The 21,308-nt window shown below is 37.1% G+C and overlaps 1 protein-coding gene across 5 annotated transcripts; it reads right to left on the reverse strand.

Annotated features, from left to right (window-relative positions):
- Positions 1 to 5,916: 5,916 nt before the first annotated feature.
- On the reverse strand, positions 5,917 to 10,742 carry LOC116203030 (small glutamine-rich tetratricopeptide repeat-containing protein 2-like). Of its 5 annotated transcripts, none has more exons than XM_031534687.1 (10): positions 10,573 to 10,742; positions 9,796 to 9,980; positions 9,262 to 9,301; positions 9,040 to 9,176; positions 8,019 to 8,085; positions 7,639 to 7,738; positions 7,038 to 7,201; positions 6,511 to 6,557; positions 6,376 to 6,426; positions 5,917 to 6,254 (listed from the first exon to the last, which is right to left on the reverse strand). In XM_031534687.1, the coding sequence occupies exons 1-10, from the start codon at positions 10,643 to 10,645 to the stop codon at positions 6,231 to 6,233; spliced, it is 888 nt and encodes a 295-aa protein (XP_031390547.1). In that variant the 5' UTR covers positions 10,646 to 10,742; the 3' UTR covers positions 5,917 to 6,230. The 5 variants fall into 5 exon arrangements, with proteins under 5 accessions (XP_031390547.1, XP_031390546.1, XP_031390548.1 ...); XM_031534686.1 differs by having other exon boundaries at positions 5,917 to 6,257; XM_031534688.1 differs by having other exon boundaries at positions 5,917 to 6,257; positions 9,268 to 9,301; positions 10,573 to 10,741.
- Between the last annotated feature and the right edge of the window lie 10,566 nt (positions 10,743 to 21,308).

The raw sequence follows: 21,308 nt of genomic DNA on the forward strand, positions 1-21,308 counted from the left end.
AAGTTTGACATTTTTATACATACTTACAGATGGGAATGTAGAAGCAATGCATATGTACACATACATATACATATACATACATATATATATATATATATATATATTCTAGGTCTAGGCTAGCTAGCTAGAAGATCAAGATGAATTTGCAAAACCAATTATTATAATATTTTAAGATCTGCAGGCATTAAATATATCTCCGATTTGCGGCATATATCTTCACATGCAATTAATCATATATATAGAGAATTAATCAGCCACGTACTATGTATTCGTGTTAGGAGCACTATCACTGTCATCACCGAATTTTTTCATATTCACCACTTTAGTCCTCAAATTATAATTTGCATCAATATAGTCCCCAATTTCATTTTATCTCTCAATTTGGCCCCGACATTAAATGCCGAGATGGAAAATCGTCATGGCACCTGAGTTGGCACTCAAGACATTAACATGAAGACACGTCATGAAATTAATGACACCGTTCTAGAGTCTCTCTCAATGCCCATGCAAGACGATGTCGAATGGAAGAGATCAAAAGCACGGATTTGCTCATAAATCCCCCATTTGCAATCAAAAGCCTAATTTCTGGTGAGAGTAAGAGAAATTGAAGCATCATAGGGGTTAAGGTACGACGTGTTATGTTTCCATCTTGAGAAGCTGCAATCGAGCACATTTGCGACAAAACGAGGTCAATATTGATGAATTTACTGTAAAGATTGTTCCTTTTTTTATTTCAATGTGATCCTTGCTGCTATGTGCCCTTGCCGTGGTCCATATGCTTGCTTTATTAAATGATGAATATGTTGGCATTGGAGTCAATGACGATGAAGATAATGAGAATAAGCCTGCATATTTTACTGATGGGGCACCATTTGGTATGCTACATTTGGAGTTGGAAATGGTCTTTCCAACCCTAAAACAGTTCAAACAAGCTATGAGGGACTACAACATATATCTTGGGAGGGTTGTGAAATTTGTAAAGAATGACGAGATTAGGGTTAAGGTAGTTTGTATAGAGGAGCATTGTGAGTGTGAGATATATTGTTCATGGTATGAGCCTCTTGATGGTTTTCATATAAAGACTTACAAACTCACGCACAGCTGCTAGTAGGGTGTTGAAGAATCCTTTAGTAAACAGGAAGTGGGTTGGAAAGAAGCTAGCGGAAGCTTTGAGACTTCACCCAACTATGACAACCAAAGATGCATGCAAATACATGCCTGCTAATTATCAAGTTCAGTTGGTTGAGATGAAATTTTATAGATCATTAGACATTGCTAGAGAGGTAGTAGAAGGTTATGAGAAGGAGCAATATACTCTGCTATGGGATTATTGTGCAGAGCTAAGGAGAAGCAACCTAGGACAACAACATGATTAAGTGTTGGGAGGATAAATCAGAGTGCTCCTACTAGGTTTGATAAATTTTACGTATGCTTTGAGGCTTGCAAGAAAGAGGCATTAGCTGCATGTAGACCCCTCATAGGTTGCGATGGATTTTTTCTGAAAGGATATTATGGAGGCACTCTCTTGGCAGCAGTTACACAAGATCCAAACAACTCATTCCATGTCATTGCATATGCATAATAATTAAAAGCATCTAATACATGAAATTAAATGTACATAAATCTCTTACTAGATACAATTGAGAGAAAATTTTCGTGGTAATTTTTCCATTATATATAAGTAATAAATACATATAAACAGTTAACTTAACACGTCATTATGAAAATTGAACCTAACTTATATAAATTGATTTAAAAATTTTGATATCCTTGCAAAAGTTAATGAAGCATATATATAATTTACCATAAAAACTAAACATATATATGTACACGAAAATATTAAAAAGTAAAATTTAACGTGTTAAAAATAAAAATCATGAATCATATAGAAATTACCTTTAATAAATTCTACAATAATAAGAAATATATTAAAAGTATATCTAAAAGATAGAGTTAATATACATATTAAAAATATATATAATATCTCATTTTATATAGAACAATAACAATACTTAACCGCGAAAGAAGATTATATAAATTGAAAAAATGATATTATATAGAATAATAAAAATCTTTATCCAGAAGGAAGATTCCATAAATTTTAAAAGTAATATAAAAGAATAAATAAATATATATATATATATATATATAACACAAACTAACATTGTGGAAGAAATTAAATAAATTCACAAGACATAATAAGAACATTGATTATAGAATTATAATCGCATCACTCAAAAGCATTCATACAATTCTATTGAAAATTATTTTTGAAAATTGATTATTGAGAACTTTTATATTCAATAATATAAAAATAATAAGTCAATTAATATCTTAATATGTGATAATTATTATTTATAAAAAATATAAATATATGAACATAAACCCGTGCAATGTACGTAATTCAACACTAAGGCAGAAAATTTGCCACCACAAGAGAAAAGAAAGCAAGATTTACAAGGCAAATTATGGGCCGCAACGATCCTAGCCCTTACATGATGCGAGTCCCGTTCTAATTTTTGCAGGGCAAGGCCGTAATTGCTGCAATCCACGATTCAATTTTGGGACCGGTTCCAAGGAAGGACGTTTCTATTGATCGCGAAGTGCTTTTACTACATTTTGAGCTCTTGTGCTGTATGCATGTTAAGGCCATCGAGAACAACGCCTTGACAAAGTGAACTTGGGCGGAGAATAATATTGGCCGATCCGCTAATGTCTATAAAATACAACAAAGGTCTATATAAGTGTTCGTTTTCGCATTTAAGTACACACGACGAGTTTAATTATCGCGTCTAAAATAGGAGTACATGTGTTCTCCGTGAATTAGGAAGTACTAGTTAACCGACATTTTGTTGATCAACATATCTCCATCCCCATATATACTAATAGGCTTTAAAGTCAAAATAGGGTGTAACGCAGTAGCACGCACTATTTTTTAATTTTTTTGCTAACCCGGGGTGTCCAGGCTTCACCTGATTAATTCCCGGGACTCTGTGAACCCCCGACGGCACACAAAGCGGGTAATTACGCCAAAGGCGCTCCGGTGGAGCCAAGGGGATTCGAATCCGGGATCGGGTGCAAGTTTAGGCGCACCTTAACCACTAGGCTAAACCCCTTGGGACATCCCTTTTATATAGTCAGCATTGACTCCTTTAAGATGCGGGATTGGGTGCAAGTTTATTGCCGGTCTATGTAAGTGTTTGTTATCACATTTAAGTGCGCATGACGAGTTTAATTATCGTGTCTAAAATAGGAGTACATGTGTTCTCCGTGAACTAGGATGTACTAGTTAACCAACATTTTGTTGATCAACATATATCCATCCCCATATATACTAAAAGGCCTTAAAGTCAAAAGAGAGTGTAACGCAGTAACCCACGCTATCGTCTGGTATCTAAGAGGTTCCGGATTCAATACCCAATGAGACTACTCGTACCCCTTTATTATCTAATTATGATTTCTATTTTATTATATTAGGCTCATAGTTTTCCTTATAATTGAAAAAAAATCGGGGCTCTAAGGCCTGTTTAGATAGAACCCGAATCGAAACTCCCTCCCCTTCCTTCCGGTTGTCTCTATTTCCCTCCTTTCCAAACAAATGATGAAGAAGAAATAGACCGTTTGGTCCTTAATTAATAATGCCTTCCGCAGCTAGCCTCAGATGAGTGGTTGGCTCAATATCAATGCATTCCTATGCATATATTTAATATTCGGGATCCGATTAGTAACTATGATTAGAACAGCCATTGATCATGGCATATGGATCGAACGGTCATAATTACGAAGGTTTTAGGATAACTAGTAATAGATATATAGTCATTTTGAAAGCAGACTGGTATCAAAGATTGAAGTCACAATTATTGAACAAGATGTTGACGTGGCACTCGAATGTAAGATATACCACTGCTTGGTCTTAGATATTGTTTTGGAGAAATATGATAGAGCACTTGCATGTTCAATTAAATGACCGGAATAACGTTACTCGAACTAGAATCGATTCTATTGTTAGTTCAGAGATTCCAGAACTCCTTCGCTAAGCTGTTGAAGCTTGCTGTAGATGAGTAAGTCAGTCTACTGCTTCAACAGCTTTGCAAAAGAGTTGTGGAATCTCTGACCTACCTAAAGATTGAATCCGTTCTAGCCAGAGTCTCGCTATTCTGGTCATTTAATTGAACATGCAAGTGCTATATCATATTTTTCCAAAACCGTATCTTAGACCAAGCAGTGGTATATCTAACATTCGGGTGCGATGTCAACATCTTCTTCAGTAATTGTGACTTTCAATTTTGATCCCAATCTGGTGTAAAGCAAATTCTGTTTACTTTGGACACATTACGAGCGTATATTAGTCGGTAAGTAGCTTGAAGAAAGCACGCTAAGTCCTCCTGCTCACAAAAAAGAATAGGATTGAGATACCAAGCGCATCTATCGGTGTTCATCCGACCAAAAAAAATTATCAAATTCTAAATTTTTTTATTAATTACAATTAACAAGTTAAATAACAAAGATCGAACAACGAAATGCCTTCTTACAAGCTGATATATGCACAACCAATTGACATCTGGAGGAATTTGAGGGGCTGGTTCATGTATGTATGATTCGGTATGGATATTCTATCACATACATCAATGCGAGTAGGTCGCTACAAAACATAACCTTGTAGTTCAAGATACGTTTTTTTTTTGTCTTCTTTCATATTGAACATAACAGAATATGTAAAATTTCCATGGTATACTGCCCATTATCATGGAATCGTCTTAATCCCCTTGTAATGGCCCGAAAAATACTAATGAAATCTCCTTGGATATGTTCCCGCCATGTACATGCCGTAGACCTAGACCTCCAGTGCTTATGCGTGGCTTCAAGCCAGGAGTGGAGGTGAACCTCTAGGTGATCGACCACAACAAGTGAGTATCGTCTGTCCCAGAAATGAACTCTCAGAGAATCTGGCCCTTCACATAGCTTGTGATCGTGAAAAAATTTCTCATAGGTACAATGGAAGCAAGCGACTGAATAGCCTTCGAGTCTTGGATGCACATTGGAGAGTAGTGAGATTGCATGCGGTGATCCGACAACTGGGGTATAAATTATCCTAGCTTCTTGATCTGTCTAAGCTTGATCTTGGAATGCAAAAGAGCACAAGTGTTTCGCTCACAAGCTTCTTCGGAAGAGGAAATTCATATTTCAATATAAAAGGTGATCAATCCCACAACTGAGATGGATATGAATTAGATTACCTTTGAAGATGCCCAGGAGACAACCCACTAGGGAGGTTCGGCCCACTGCCCCAAGTTTTCTTACCTCGAGGAACTGAAAGAAGAAGGTATATTCAAATTATTAATTTCTAGCCCCTGAAGTTTTTCTGCCAGCACCCAGCAGGAAGTTAATTGAGATGATCAGAAACTTTGAGGGGCAAATCGAAACTGGGCTCTTGATTTTGATAACTCCCCCCTCTATTTAATTTTCAAGAATGTATAGATTGCTGCCAACTTATTAACCACGACTAATTTGGTGATTTTCGGCTTTGATGAAAAGGTTCCCTATCCCCCGTTCGGGTTTACCAAGTAAATAAATGAACTCTTCGTGGGAAGGTTGACTCAGTTTGCTAAGAGAGCGCTCACCCAACTCAACATCGAACTGCCCGTGCCCTTCAATATCCTCTTCTTCTACATTGCATCAGTAAATCCTAGGACGGGGTAGTTTGTTACAGATGAGGAAGATGAAGACTAGACACACAATTGCACTTTTATCTCCTCGTGGTTACTAGGAAGCTCTTTGTATCGTAATCATCGTGCAAGAAAAACGCAGTCACATGGTGCATTGGTTCAACATTGATAGTATAATCAAGCACAGTTCAGTAATTATGGTCGCCGCGCTAAGTAGAAGAATACACCAATAATCTTGACCGCTGAATCATGCCGTTCCCAAAACCAGATTGATTTCAAATTTGATACTCACAATTCTTCCCTGCACCGAATAGATTTAATGATAGTGGTCTATATTCAGTTCAAACTTAAATTCATAAGGTCAGTTCAATAATACTTGGACCATTTCCGACAAGTAAGACTGATCCTATCCAGCGAACCATATCACATCTCAGTTAAGCAGTTCTAGATATGCAAAAAAAAGCCACTACGCTAAGAGTTCATGCACACTGACTACGTTTGGTTCCACCGATGAAAGCTCCATTAGGTCAACTTGCAAGAGTTAGGATTAATTCAGTCCCGGCTTCAGTTGGTCGCGTCTTCATCCCTCTGCTGTATCATACGAAAACATTCAAGGTGTCAGATCCAAAGGTTATAAATAGGAAGATGCTGGTTACAGAGTGACCAACACCGAACAACAAAAGATGCAAGGAAAGATGTTGATTAATACCTGGTTATGTTCTCTCTCACGCAGTCCACGTCCAAGTTTTTGCACAGCCATCTGTTTCCAAAATGTAAATGCCACTAAGACAGGTTTGTGTGCATGGAGAGACAGAGACAAAGAGAGAAGGCTGAAGAAACAAACCTGAATGTTCTCTTTAATAGAGGCATTGTCTGGATTCAGTTCCAGAGCTGTAAAAATTATACCGGAATTAGGTAATGCTTGTTTAATACTAATATCTAAGATTGGGAAAAGGTTCAACCCTGGTTTGTCATCTAAAAACTAATTCATTTACAACATCCAATCATGGGATTATTTTGTTTCATTTTCCCCAAGTGCCTTTTTTAAGTGTAGACCTGTCAAATGGCTAATTCGAGGAATTGCCTACCAAAGCTCCAAGAGATATGAAATTACATTATCTCGACCATATTAGTTCCAAATAATTCTTACTAAGGTGGTTTTATTGGCTAAAAGAATTAAAGAAGTAAAGCCCCCCCTTGGAACAGGGTACAATTAAGCCCACGAGCAAACAATTCAAAGACCAAAAGGCTTTCATTCATCCTATCACGATACTGCAGATAAAATATATTTCCAGAACTGAGGTTTGACAAAACACATACTAAATCTCATGTCACTTGCAACAGATAAGATGGTATTATTCTCATGCCTACCTTTCTTAAACCCCTTCTCGATAGCTTCACTGTACTTCCCGAGAGCATAATATACAGCACCAAGACGATTATATGCATTCCAATATTTGGGGTCAAAGTGAATGGCAGCAAGGCAGTCTTCAAAGGCTTCATTGTACTCTCCGATCTCAGTGAAAGCAGCTGCCCTGTTCAATGTTTTCATTATACAAATAAACCAAGACTGAATAAGTGGATCGAGGGAGTGAAAACTGGAAAATGGATCACACAAGATGCGAACATGTGAAAGGAAAGATGGAGACTAGGAAGACACCAATAACCAAATTTAGAAGAAAATCAACGACTTGTTTGGATTGCAGTGTAGGGAGGGCAATAACCCTCCATAACTATGACCCAAACAAGCTATAAGAATTTCAAACTCTGTGAAGTATTGTTCAGAAGCTATTTTATGTTTTGATACATAGATATGCAAGTGGAACTGTGTCTGGAAAAAAGTTAGATATGGAGAAGTATGCAAATGGAGTACATTATGCTCCTATATAAGAAATAAACATCTCAGGTGCAAAGAACCTTGTTATATGGTCACAATACTAATAGTTCATTAATTTCAGATGTTGGTGCTGACCTGTCAGCATAGTAAGTCGCACTATCTCCATGAAGTGCAAGGGCACATGTATAGAGCTGAATTGCATTAGAAGTCTGGTTCGACCCCATAGCTTTGTCGCCTAATGAAAACACAATATAATATTATAACACTCAACCATCTGCACCAAAAATATTTTCTTGAAATGACAGCGATGAATACTGTTTCGTAGCCAGCAATCGTGAACTGGACTGAGAGATGCATATAGAAATTCGCACATACCATGTAGAAAGTCAAGACAAACATTTAATTACGTTTACTGTTTATGAAGTATCACTAGATGTAATATGCCTATGCTTTTCGATCAAATTGAAAGATCTAGAACAAGAAAGGGACAGTGCCAGCAAAGAGAATACAATCACCTTGTGATTTCAAGCTTTCAGCCACGTTGTAATTGTTAAATTCACAGCATCCAGAACCTTCCAGCTCCTGATGCAATGCAAAGTACATGACTGTAGTTCTATCGATCAAGACAAGTATGGACAGAAAAGGGGGAAAATGTAACATTTGCATACTGAACAGTACAAGTCTATTAGCAAGCACGCAAAGATATGTGACCAATCACAATGTTTTGTTGAAGACACCGAGATACCTTAGTATCTTAAATCAATGCTCATAAAAATTCTGTTATATGACAACACTCTATGTTAAAGCCTTTGAAAATATGACTGCTAGCTTAAATGCCCCAATCACAGTATGTGCTGGCACACCAAAGATAAAAATAAACCATAAGCATGGAAGTTGGATAATCTGCCACATATATTCAAAGGCTTAAGTGTCTTGCACAGATCCAATTAGTGCACTGTCCCAACCCTTAAACTAGGCTACGCCTGAGATAAACTAAAGCACAAGGATAAGAGGTTTAGTTCGCCACATCTCTTCAAAGGCAAGCATGTAAAGCAAATCCACTATTAAAGAAAATTATCCCAAGCCTTAAACTAGGCCTCTTCCAGAAAACTTATTAGCTCTCCAACAATCAGAATTTAAAATTAACTGAAATAGACACCGGAAGCAATAAAAGACATCATTGACAAAGAATCAAATATCTTCAACTACAAGAGCATAGTCACAAACAAATCAACACATAAACATCTCATGAATCATCTACAACTGATTCAACGGCTACATTCTAACAGTTCTAACAATAATATCATAATACAGTGGGGAACCTCTAACATATGGTTTCATCCTGACGGCATCTTCCAGTGTAAGATCAAAATACAGTTAAGTCTAGGGAGGCCAACCTGCTAGCACATCAAAATCCTTGCTAATAGCTTCTCCGACTGGAAAAATAGTGGTGAAAATTAAATGGAAACTATAACCTCACGCAGCTGCATTTTAATTCGTTGCGATAAAAATAAATAACCAAATAGCAAATCATACATCTACGGCTTTATGTATTAATTGATGCCCCTTCCTCTGTTGAAGTACACCATCAAGCATTTGATAGTCAATCGCCAGAATGTCCTTATCATGAAGAGAATCACGGAACTTCCGGTAAAACTGATCTTTAAATGATCCTGACAACATAATCATTGAGTAACCATTAGAAAAATCAAGCCAGACTCATTAGACCTGAGAAAAAAATAAAGATAAGTTGCATACGGCTACCAGTGGCAAAGGGTTTCCTTGTTGGACAATTGCCCTGAATCAATTTGAAAGAAATAGGTTAGAACTTGGAGCAAAAAATGCACCAGCCAAGTAAACGAGACAATTACAGCTTGCAAAGCAAACCATGAACATGATCAGACTCATGATTAAATTTTCATTTTGAATGGACAAAGCAAAAACAAAGCCTGCTTCCTCAATCTATTAAAACTCAACTAAAATATCTCCTATCCAAGGTCATGCCTTTTGTGTCTGCTGTGCGTGTTTGTTAGCAAGAGGGGCACAACTAGAAAGTTACTGGTGCTTTTATTGATCTCAGACAATATTATTTAGAACTCAACATTGAATCCACAACAGAAAAACGAGTGCTCTGAAGATGATCTTAGACTTCCTCCATTTACATTTACAATATATATCTCATATTTCTACTAAAACCATCGAATACGGGGGGGGGGGGGGAGGAAGGGAAAAAAAACCTCGAAATGTCACCACTCTTGGAAGAAAATTTACTGGAAAGAAGGATAAGACCACCTGATATGCCATTCCCTGCAAGATATTGGCTTCACCACTGGCTTGATGAGACTCGACAAAGTCCACTAACAATTCTTGTCCGCAAAACTCATCAGTTGGAGAGGCATTATCGACCTTAAACATGTTTACCAGACATTCCTTAGCGACCTCGAGACCCTCTAGATCAGTCTCAGGGGCGAGTCGAACTAAGAGAATGTCCACCGAAAAAAAAGCACCAAGAGAATGTCATCGAAAGCTCAGACCAGCGAATTATATTTTTCTGGCTCTATTTCCAGAACAAAACCGCCACCATCAAAATCTGCTAGATCCTACACCAGAACTAACTAACAGGAAAAAAGGGAAAAAGAGGGGAAAAAACACACGCACACACATACACGCGCACAGGCATACTTGATGGCCGCTTTTATGTCAGATAACTACATCAGATGTAAAAAAAATCAGCTTTAGTACTTCTGTATGTCTGTGGCAGGGCGAGGCCTCGTCTGGGTGAGAACATGAGCTGAAGCTGAAACCTGACTTCCAAACCCTAACTAGAAGCGAACGAAGAAAACCATATCCCCTCCCGTAAACTGACAGACGGGCTTCAACCAAGACAAATGACACAAACTAACAGCGCTGAGATGGAGAAGAAGAAGCAGATAAATCATTTCAAGAGGGAAAGCAAGCAATGTGTGTACATCAAAACCTAACATTAGCAAACAGCAGCCCAGAGTTCAGCGGGAAAGAAAGAACGGAATCAGCTGCAAACTTGAAGGGAGAAAGTTCCAAGAGAGACACCATTAGCGAGAAACTCGAGAAAAGCTCTGACGATGCGCCGTGCGATCGGAGAGTCGCTCTTCATTTTCGCCATTTCCGAACTTTTTCTCTCACTCTGCTCCGACGCCGATGGACGAGGAGGCGTCAGTCTGAAAGCTACTCTCTCTCCCTCAACCGCTGCTCCCGGCAGGTAATGTAATGATATATACAGACGTACACGCATGATTCAAATTTTGCATAGACTAAAATTTCAGTCACCTAACTTACCCTAAATTGCATGTTCGTCCTCATTAGAAATGTGACGTTGGTTTTGCTCATTGATCAGCGGCTATATTGTCATCAGCCAAATTGTTTATAGTGATTAACTAGCTAAATATCCGTGCATTGCACCGACCGTACAACTAATTTTTTTTAATTATTATGGTAAAGAAAAATGCTAATATATTTAATTATATTATACAATCTATATATATTTTCATTTAATGCAAACGATGGTTGTAATGTCCATATTAGATTATATTCATTTGTAAATAATCTATATATTTGCCAATGCATATATAGTGTATATATTCTAAAATATTCTTTATGAAAATATTTGCTTCCTTTAAAAGAATACAATAATAACATTAATGTAAATCGATGCCGTGACAACGCGAAAGAGCTCCACTTTTTTATTTTAAATGATGTGACTATGTTAGAGACAGACGAATCTTCTATATGTATATTGATTATTTATATTAATAAAAAATTAAGAAGGAATAGGAATTAATTAAAAATTAAAATGGAGGAATGGTGAGATAAAATGAGAAATGGGAGAATGAGAGGTTAAACCCGAGGGGTAGTCAGCCAAAAAAAATGTGAGTAGTAATTAACCTCACGAGCACCAAAGCTCTGCACAACCAGCACCGGTCACCTCGATCTTGCTCAAAACCCACATGCTTTCTCACTTAGCTCATGTGCTCTCCTGAATTGCAAAATCCCGCCAAACTCCATTTCCATTTCTCGCCCTCGCCTTAACTGCAAGCTCTTGGGTACAAGAGGTGGACACAGAGAGATGTTAGGATATATATTAAAAAGGGAGAGAGAAAGAGTTTGAGTGAAATAATAAAACTAAGTCACGTCATCAAGAGAAACAATTAAAAATGTCATGTCTAAAAAGAGGAATTTAAATTAAATAAGTTAAGGGAGAGAGAAATAATTAGAGAGCAATCATAAAATTAAGTGACATTATTGAGAGAAATAACTAAAAATATCACGTATAAAAAGAGAAATTTAAATTAAATAACTTAAGGGAGAGAGAGAGTTAGAGAGAAACAATAAAACTAAGTTGATAACAATTAAAAATGTTATGTCAGACGTTTTCATTTAAGTTTTGAAAGGCTGACGGAAGGACTAAACTAGTTAAAGCGGTACAAAAGTTCACTCAACATGCAAATGAAACGCTTTTTGAAAGTCAGAGACCAATTTGGTTGTTTTAGCATTTCAATTATCATTACGGTTAAGAATGTCAGGGACTTTCCGGATGGACTGACCAAACCCAACACGAATTAGCTTTAAAAATAGGAACAGCCAATGTGGAAAAAAAAGGCAGAGAACTTTTGAACGGTAGACAAAGAAAACATGATTTGTCCAATCCAGTATCGCTCCAAGATAAACTTTGAAATGGCACCGTCAACCCCAGTCAACCCGGAAAACATTCTCAAATTGGACAGGAAAATTATACCATGAATGCAACAAAGAACAGCTACGGTTTTCTGGAAGACAGATTTCCTGTTTTCCGTTCTTGCCTCTTATTACTTAATGAAGTCTTCTGTCTTTTGGCTTGACTTTCTCTCAGACCTACAAAACAGCTTTGCAGTTTGCGTGGCTCAAGGAAACCTCATTTGAACTTCTCAGAGGTTTCACTGTTTCCACTTGAGAACAAAACACGTAGGTTCTGCACAGCAAAGTGCAGGTTAGCTTCCCTTGCATGGATTTAGAACAGAAAAGGAAAATGCCCAAAAAATGAAAAGGACAAAAAGAAAAAATAGAATGATAGGGCAATTTGGTGAGGTCCGATTTCCCCAATTTGGTGATTCCTTCTGATGCGAGGGGTGCATGGCTTGCTTGCCCCCTTATCTTCCTAGGACTAATTTGATCCGTTTTATCGACCATCGATCTCAAATTGTCTCTCATTATGATCATCAGTATTATACAGTATCATGAGGTACGCGTAGGATTTATTTAGGTCATGGCAGGAACAAGGCTGTCGAGTCTAGTATATTTCTGATCATCACTAGACTCAAATGATAAATATAATATAATGTTAAAGGAAAATGCAAGCGAATAAATTTTTTGATGAAAGATTTTTTGTCTTGGTTCTTTTTTTTTTGCGGGGGTTTTTCCCAAACTGAGGGTGTATATAGGATATGCCCTGTTCGATTTTAAAGTAAAATTTTAAAATTTTACTTTTATTTAATTCTAAACGCAATAAAATAAAATAATTCATACAAAATTAAAAGACGAATCTTATTTATAACACTCTTTTTTAAAATTTAATTTTAAAATATTACTTATAAATCAAACGCAAAATTTGATGGCTGCCCCTCACCTTGGAAAGTTTTTCCTTTTCTTTTTACCTCTTTACCGTTGAATTACAATCATCGAAGTAATTTCAAGATTAAATATTCAACTTTCATTTGCTTTTTCTTTGCCGGTTTGCTCTGTCTGTTCTGTTAATTTGCTTTATGGGACATCAATGGCGGAAGAAGAGACAGAGCCCAAGCACAGCCCGTCTTTCTTCAAGGTCTTGATTGATAAACCTAGCACTAGACTGGTAAGAACCCACGCTTTGACTCCTCTCCTTCTTACTTTCGGCCATTGTCATGTAAGAACTTTTTCCGTTTGCCAGACTTCTCAGTGTTCACAGATATGATTTTCACGTAAGCATGAAACGAAGGCCTCAACTTTTCATTTTCTTGAACCCAAAAATCGAACCGCTGCAGCCAGTAGGATCGGAAGATTCGAGGTGGGTCTTTCTTTGCCATGTTTAAAGTAGTATGTCTTGTTGGAGGGAAAGTCATTAACGGTTCATAAAATGTCTGTCCGGTTCTTTGCAATATTGTGTTATCTGCTCCTAAATTCTTGGATTTATGGGAAAAATACAAGCAGTTATTGAAACCTTGATTGCATTGTGGATTTGTATGTTACTTATAGATGTCGGCCATTGTTCTGATGCATCAGTGGGTCACGAGATGTAAGCTTATGGCACAATCCATACTTCTCCGAATACAACATTTTTTGAGAATCCCCTATGGTCTAATGTCTCCTTTGCTCATCATCTCTTAGTTCATTATTCAATACGGTTGTCCTCTGCAGAAACTGCCGCCGCCTTTCGTGAGGGAGAACATTCAGTGGAACTTGCACGAAACAATTTCCCTGAAAAAAGATTTAGGAGTCTCATGGAAGGTGAAGATGGAAGAAGATGAAACCGGCTGTTACTTCACGAAGGGCTGGGTTAAGTTTGTCAAAGATATGAGGTTAGAAGTATGGGATTTCTTGATTTTCTGGTTGATCTGTGCGAAGGAATTCAAAGTTGCATTCTATGGGAAGAATTCCTGTGAGAGGGACATAAGTTATTATGCTTCTTGTGGCACAAGGCATTCTAGTAAGCTCTTGGTATTTATTTCTGATTTAATAGCGGAACTTCGATGACATCTATTGATGGATTCAGTTCTTGTGCAGATAGAATTGGAAAACCAGTTAAAGGGTATAGGGTGAAAGTGAAAATTGGAGGCGAAGAAACGGTTGAGCGGAATTCTTCTAGCAAATCCGTGAATACTTCTTTTGAGAAATGCCTTTCAAGATACAATACATGTGCAATGGTGATGCCTCTTCGTTTACTTTTTAACCTGGTCTGGTGGTAGACAGTTTCTATCTTTATTAGGAACAGGAAGTTGCTACTTCACGAAACCATTTTGAAGCAATTACCAGTGTTCTCTCTGAAACGGGATCAGATATGCTAGCCAATATAAAGTATTTATTTTGGTTAATAAGTATCTGTTACTTGCAAGCGGTACCCGCAATAATTGCTTGAGAGTTTCAGCTTGGCACGGGGAAGAGGAGCATAATGATCAAAGACCCCGAGAAAAAATTGCATCGCGTTAAGGTGAAGGTCCGACCAAGTTCAGGTCAGGTTTATCTGTCAAGAGGCTGGCCGGCTATTGTTTGAGCATATGGATTAGAGATTGGGGACACTATTAACCTCGAGTTTCTTGGAAAGAAAGGTAGTACGGTCATCGTATGAGTGCTGAGCAAGGCAATAGCGGAGACTGCAGGAACAGCTTTGAAAGCTAGAGCAGTTCATCAAATCCAGAAGCAGCTGAAGAGACAGAAAGGATCGGGGTAGTAGAGCCTCTTTTGCTCATATTTTTGTGTGCAAGGGGAATGGTCTTGAACTGGCGATAATGTTTTTGGGTATCCATACCCTTTGTTTCATGGTAATGTCTGTATATGAAGTTAGGCGGGGCTGATGGATTTCGTATTAAACTGACGACATCCTCATTGTCATGTTGGTTTTGGATCTGAATGACCTTTTAATATTACTGACTACAGTACAAGAGTGAAAAATGCCATCTAATTGCCCTTTTGTTTCGATTAACAGAGTTTATGGTTTCTTTTGCATTTAGACTATATTAACTTCGGGTTCTATATTCTGTCAGCTTCTTTTTCTCTCTTTGTGCGTAATGATCACAGATACAGTACAGTATTGTGCGGGTGTTTATTATATTGCATGTAGCCTTTATATTAGGCTTATGACACCAAGACAGTTGAGTCCGATATACAACGTGCAAGCATCAGTGTAATCAAATGACTGATATGATGGTAAAGAAAAATTCAAGTGAGTAATCTTTTGATGAAGACGATTTTTTTAATGGGTTTTTGGTAATTTTCCTAATCTGTATGGGATTGGATTTCAATCCGCATCATGTAGATTTTGGGAGCAGACCAAATCTTCCACCCTCATTGACAGTCTTTTCTTTTCTTTTTCCTTTTCCTTTTGTTGCCGAATATCAATTCCACTTAGAAATTTCATTTGCCTTTCTTTGCTTGCTTTGCTCTCTCTGTTCTGTTCATTTTGCTTTACGGGGACATTAATGGCGGAAGATGGGACAACGCCCAAGCACAACCCTTCTTTCTTCAAGGTCTTGATTGATGAGCATAGGGCTAGACTGGTAAGACAGGGTCGAGGGGAATTCTTCTAACAAATCCGCAAATGCGTTTTATGAGAAACGCCTTTGAAGATACGATACTCGAGCACTTGTAATATACCTCTTCGCTTCCTTTTTAACCTGGTCGTAGAGAGATTTTTGTCTTTATTAGAAACGGGAAGTTGCTACTTCACGAAACCATTTTGAAAAATCACTAGTTCTCTCTCAGAAATGGGATCAGATATGCTAGCAAATATAGTATTGATTTTGATAATAAGTATACTTTACTTGCAGCGGGTACCGGTAAGAATTCGTAGGAAGTTTTAGCTCGGTGTGAAGAAGAAGAGCATAATGATCGAAGACCCTGAAAGGAAATTGCATAGCGTTAAGGTGAAGGTCCGACCAAGTTCAGGTCAGGATTGTTCGAGCATATGGATTAGAATTGGGGGACACTATTATTAAGCTTGAGTTTCTTGGAAAGAAAGGTTCTATGGTCAGTGTACAAGTAGTGAGAAAGGCAACAGCGGAGATTGCTGGAGCAACTTCCAGAGCAAAGAGTAGTTCAACAGAAGGATCGGTGTATTACAGCCTCTTTTGCTCTTCTTTTTTTTTTTTTTTTTTGTGTGCATGTAAGGGGAATGGTAGCGATGATGTTTTTGGTATCCATACCCTTGTTTACTTGGAGAGGCCGGTATTAAACCGACGATGAAGTTCCGATCCACCGTTCGTGCTGGTTTCAAATCTGAATGACCTTCTAATTACTTTTCGCAGCAAAAGAGTGAAAATGCTATCTAATTGCCTTCTTTTTTCGATAAACAGGGATAATGGTTTCTTTTACATCTAGACTGTTAAGCTTTGGGTTAATTATCAAAAAAGGACTTAGCTTTGGGTTCTATATTCCATCAGTGACTGTTCTAATGGAATGAAAGTCACAACGCTTGTCCCTAAAAAATTTTATTAAAAAAAAAAAAAGAAAGTCTCCGTCGGGTCGAAATGAACTTCTTGTTGTCCGACTCTCTCGACCGATTCCACAGGATTGTTTTCACACCTATGCAAAAACCCAAGCAAAAGCATATCTGGATCCCCAGTCACCAAAAAATTTGCATTGCTCATATGTTACGTTTCATCTTCTTCTATCGTGTTTTGCTTTGTTTTTCGTGATTGGATGCATATTGGACGAAACAAAACATGTGTCGTATCTAAATCTAGGAACAAATTTTTGGACATGTAAACTTTAGTTCTTTAACATTTCATGGGTGCACGTATATATTTGTTTAGCAAATCCAATTGTATATTGGGTTAATAATAAATATATATATATATATACTTTCACATTTTAACATTTTTAGCACAAACTTTTTTCTTTAATCTAAAAATACAAAAAAAACTTTCGATTTGATAATAATTATAGCACGGCGTCAAATTTTTCATTAATTTAGACAAAATCAAGATTACAGAGCGCGCCGGCGACTCCAATTGGGAGAGGGCGCTGGCGACCCCAATTGGAGGATGGTGGTCGGAATCGAGGGCCCCATCCCCCGGAATCGGGATAATCCTCAAATTGGAAATTCTCTCGATTCTGGCGGGTGGAGCCACGACTCCGGCTATCACCCCTTCAATTGGGGTCGCCGGCGCTCTCCCTCAATTCGAACCATTGGCGCCATCTGAGGTCTCGATTTCGTCCAAATTAGTGAAAGTTGATGTCGTACTATAATTGTTATCAAATCTAAAGTTTGTGTATTTTTAGATTAAAGAAAAAAATTCGTGTTAGAATTGTAAAAATGTGAGATTTTATTTTTGTTTACTAACCCATTGTATATTCTCCATTTTCTGTATAATTTTTGTATTTTCTATATTGATTATAAAACCTGTGCTTGAGAACGCACGACAGTAACTTTCCGGATTGGCCGACCAAATCCGATCTGAAACTAGCATAAATATAGGAAAATTCGATCGGGAGAAAAGACAGACAACTTTTGAACGGGTAGGCTAAAAAGAAAAACCACGATTTGTCCTATCCACTCTTACCTCGAAGATCATATATTTACATGTAAGCTGAGAAAGGAGCGGTCAATGGTAGTCAACCCGGAAAACATTCTCAAACCTGGACAGAAAACTTAACACAGATGCAACAAAAGAACAGCTAGGGGTTTTCTGAGAAACAGATTTTCTGTTTTCCATTCTCATGTCTTACTTATGGGAGTCTTTTTTTTTTTTTTGTCTTTTTGGCTGACTTCCCCTCCGACCTATGTTCGTACGTCCATATATATGCATATACATATATGGCAGCTATGCATTTGCATGACTCAAGGTAAACTGTGTACTTCTCGTTAAGAAGTTCTCACAGTTTCCTCATATTAACAAAACATGTAGGTCATGTACAGTAAAACTGCAGCTTCCCTTTCTTGTTTTTTTTATGTGAGTCATAGTATTCGAAAATTCAATTAAGATAAAATTAATTTAGTTTAATCGGATTGACTCATTAAGGGATAAAATTATTTCATTACTGATTTTATGCATTTATAAGAACTCGAATCTAATACTTTAGTTAAACGAAAAAAGTTTCGGATTGCTTAAATCAATCCACGTTGGTTCTATGTATACATTCGACGACAAAATAAAATGAAATAAAAAGAAGAAGAAGAAGAAGAAGAAATTAAAAACGAAAAAGAAAGAAGATATATATGTAAAGGTTTGGTGAGGGTCTGGTCTGCTATGGAGATTGGAGAAAGGAAGAGTTGGTGCTGAAGTGTCTTTTCCCTTTTGCTCAGAACAATTTTCCCATTTTAGTGCTGTGCTGGGCTTTGCTTCTCTCTCCCCCTCTCAGTGTACTAATATATCCCTTCTGATGTGAGAGCTGGGAATGCTTGCCCCCTTCAAAAATCTTTTTAGCACTAATATAATCTGATTGATTTTATCTACCATCGATCTCGGATTGTCGCTCGTAATGGTCAGTACTATAGGCAGTGTTATATTATGTGTAGGCTTCATATAACTCATGGCACGATCCATCCTATGATGTTTTTAACAACCATTATTATACTCGGAGCGCAGATTAATACACGCATAATGTCAAAGAACAAATCCAAGTGATCGTCAGTAATCTTTTTTACGAAGGATTTTTGGATTTTCCCAAAGTGGGGGTTGGGGGATTGGATTTCAATCCCATCTTGAAGATTTGGAGCAAGCCAAACCGTCCAATCCTCATTAATGAAATGGCAATGTCAATGGGATGGGATGGGATAATGCTGCTGCAAACTTTGAAATATATACTCATTGCCCCCCTCCCCCTTTGTCATCTCTTCTAGTCGTTCCTTTTTCGGCTCTCTGACAGTTTTTTTTCTCCTTCTTCATCAGTTTGTGTTATTTTATTCCATTTCACTGTTCATCGTTAGGTCCATGAAATTCCAGTTGGAAAAAGACAATTTGGTGCATTTTACATCGAGTTTTAACAATCATGCACCGTATGCATGTTTTTAAAATTTTTACCACTATTATTATTAATTGCAGCCTAATTTTCCATGCGCTGATCCAACCTCCAGACCATGTATATTTTTTATATATTAATTAAAAGAAAGAGGGTAATTGCAAGCTGTGTGTTTAAAATCCACTATCATCTCAATATTAAGTTTAAGCCAACACTTTTTTCCTTTTTTCTTCTTTTCTGGATGTTTAAGCCAAAACTTGAGCGAGAATAAGCAATTTGCCAAAACACTTTATGATTTCATCCACAGAAAAAAAAGGATTATTACTGTTCATTAAGGGAAGATTCATGGTGCGATCACTTTAATATAGATATACATAAACACGAATCTGTGCAATGTATGCGATTGAATATTGATATTTTAAGTCTATTAATTGAGAGTAAGTTGCTTGAGTTCTTACTAATAATTAAAACAAATCATGCATATTTTATGCTAAAAGTACACGGATTTCTAAGAGTTTTGCTTAGATCTATGATAAATTACACGTATTTTGAAGGGTCTTACTTTAACTTCTAAGTAATTCACTTGATTATATGCTATAATCACTTTTACTAATTGCACCATATAATTTTTTTTTCTGCTGAATAACCAACAAAGCATTTTTTTATAGTTAAAAGGGAGAAATAAATTTTTTTTGAACAGAACAAAAGCCATTTTGTATAGGTTTAAAATATTCATGAAGCCTTGATTTTTTTTTTTTGGGTGACCTCAGGAAGCTCTGATGAACGGTAGTATGTCTTTTGTCTTCTCCATGCTCATGTTGTCTGAGTTTATGACCTTTTTCATCTGATCAAAACTTTTTTCCCCGTTCTGCTAATTCTTTTTTTGGGTCGAGAAATTGCGAGCTTTTGTTAGTTTTTCATGCGGCCATAGGGGACCTGATCATTTGTCAGATATACCCCAAAGCATGTAATTAATGACCAAGCAAAGCAAAACCCTAATCACGATATTCTGTCGGGTGTGCAGCCGCGGATACATTGTGGGCACGTCTCAACATCGGCCCCTTCGGTGAAAATCCTATCGTAAAGTCATGACAATCGGATTAATTTTTTTTGTGCCAAAACATCTCTAGTTTTCGGATGTTGATCAACGGTTAAGGGAGATCGGTACCACTAAGAGATGGTCGGTTTAAACTTTCATGCCGAGATCAACTCCAGTTCTCGAATGTTGCTCAAGGGTGATCATGATCATCAAGAGATCGATGAAATTTTATAGCAATTTTCCTTCAATCTAGGTTTTTTTTTTCCCCACCTCCTTATAGGTATTAGAAGGTCGAGTGTCATCAGAGGTCATTTGCGCACATCTCCACTATTCGGTGCGTTAAAAGACCGGCCACTCAAACTTGACTACGGAAATATTAAGAAAAATTTGGTGCCCCCAAACCCCAAATCCAGTGGAGATTAAAAATTCTAGTGATAAATAAATAAATGTCATGTAATGTAATTTTCCAAATATATACAAATACTCATTTATTTTTAATTTTTTTTATCATTCTACTAAATTTTATATTCACCCAATGTCTTTCCATGCTGATTTTGTAATTCATTAGGGACAAACACATTTAGTGAGAAGATATCTCCATTTCCCGATTACTTCCTAATCGTTGCTTACCATTTTAATCTATTGAAAAAAATTCTAAAAAATCTAGCAGAAAATTGGATATCCCAATAGCTCTGTTGATAATGGCTATGATTTTTGTGAGGGCTAGTGCATTGCTGCTGCATCCTACTTTTGATTTATTTTTATTTTTATTTTTAATTTCCATGGGCCCACATTTACACTATCCATATTTATATTTATGATTTACAATCTTTTTTTGGGAATGCCCCGATCAACTAGCATATAGGCAAAAATTTTCCGAAATGCATCTACATTAATTATTAGTTAAAATTCATGCATGATCTACCTATACAAGGCATGTATTTCAAAATAACTGGTGCGTTAATTCGTGAACTTGAGATTACAAAATTGTTTTGGACTATTAACATGTTGCTAGACTTCTCGGGACAATATCTACGTCAATTGAAAAGTGAAGGTAGGATGATCCAGTAGGAGTAAAACAAAGGATCCTTTAATCCATCGA

The sequence above is a fragment of the Punica granatum genome, chromosome 4 (genome assembly GCF_007655135.1).
Source record: "Punica granatum isolate Tunisia-2019 chromosome 4, ASM765513v2, whole genome shotgun sequence".
Classification (NCBI taxonomy): domain Eukaryota; kingdom Viridiplantae; phylum Streptophyta; class Magnoliopsida; order Myrtales; family Lythraceae; genus Punica; species Punica granatum.

What these genes read in the sequence shown, in the direction of transcription:
- LOC116203030 (XM_031534686.1), bottom strand. Translation starts at nt 10,645, where the DNA reads ATGGCGAAAATGAAGAGCGACTCTCCGATCGCACGGCGCATCGTCAGA. An exon ending in TAATACATAAAGCCGTAGAT is followed by an intron (nt 8,086 to 9,039) that starts GTATGATTTGCT and finishes GCATTGCATCAG; the next exon opens with GAGCTGGAAGGTTCTGGATG. An exon ending in CGAGAAGGGGTTTAAGAAAG is followed by an intron (nt 6,558 to 7,037) that starts GTAGGCATGAGA and finishes TAATTTTTACAG; the next exon opens with CTCTGGAACTGAATCCAGAC.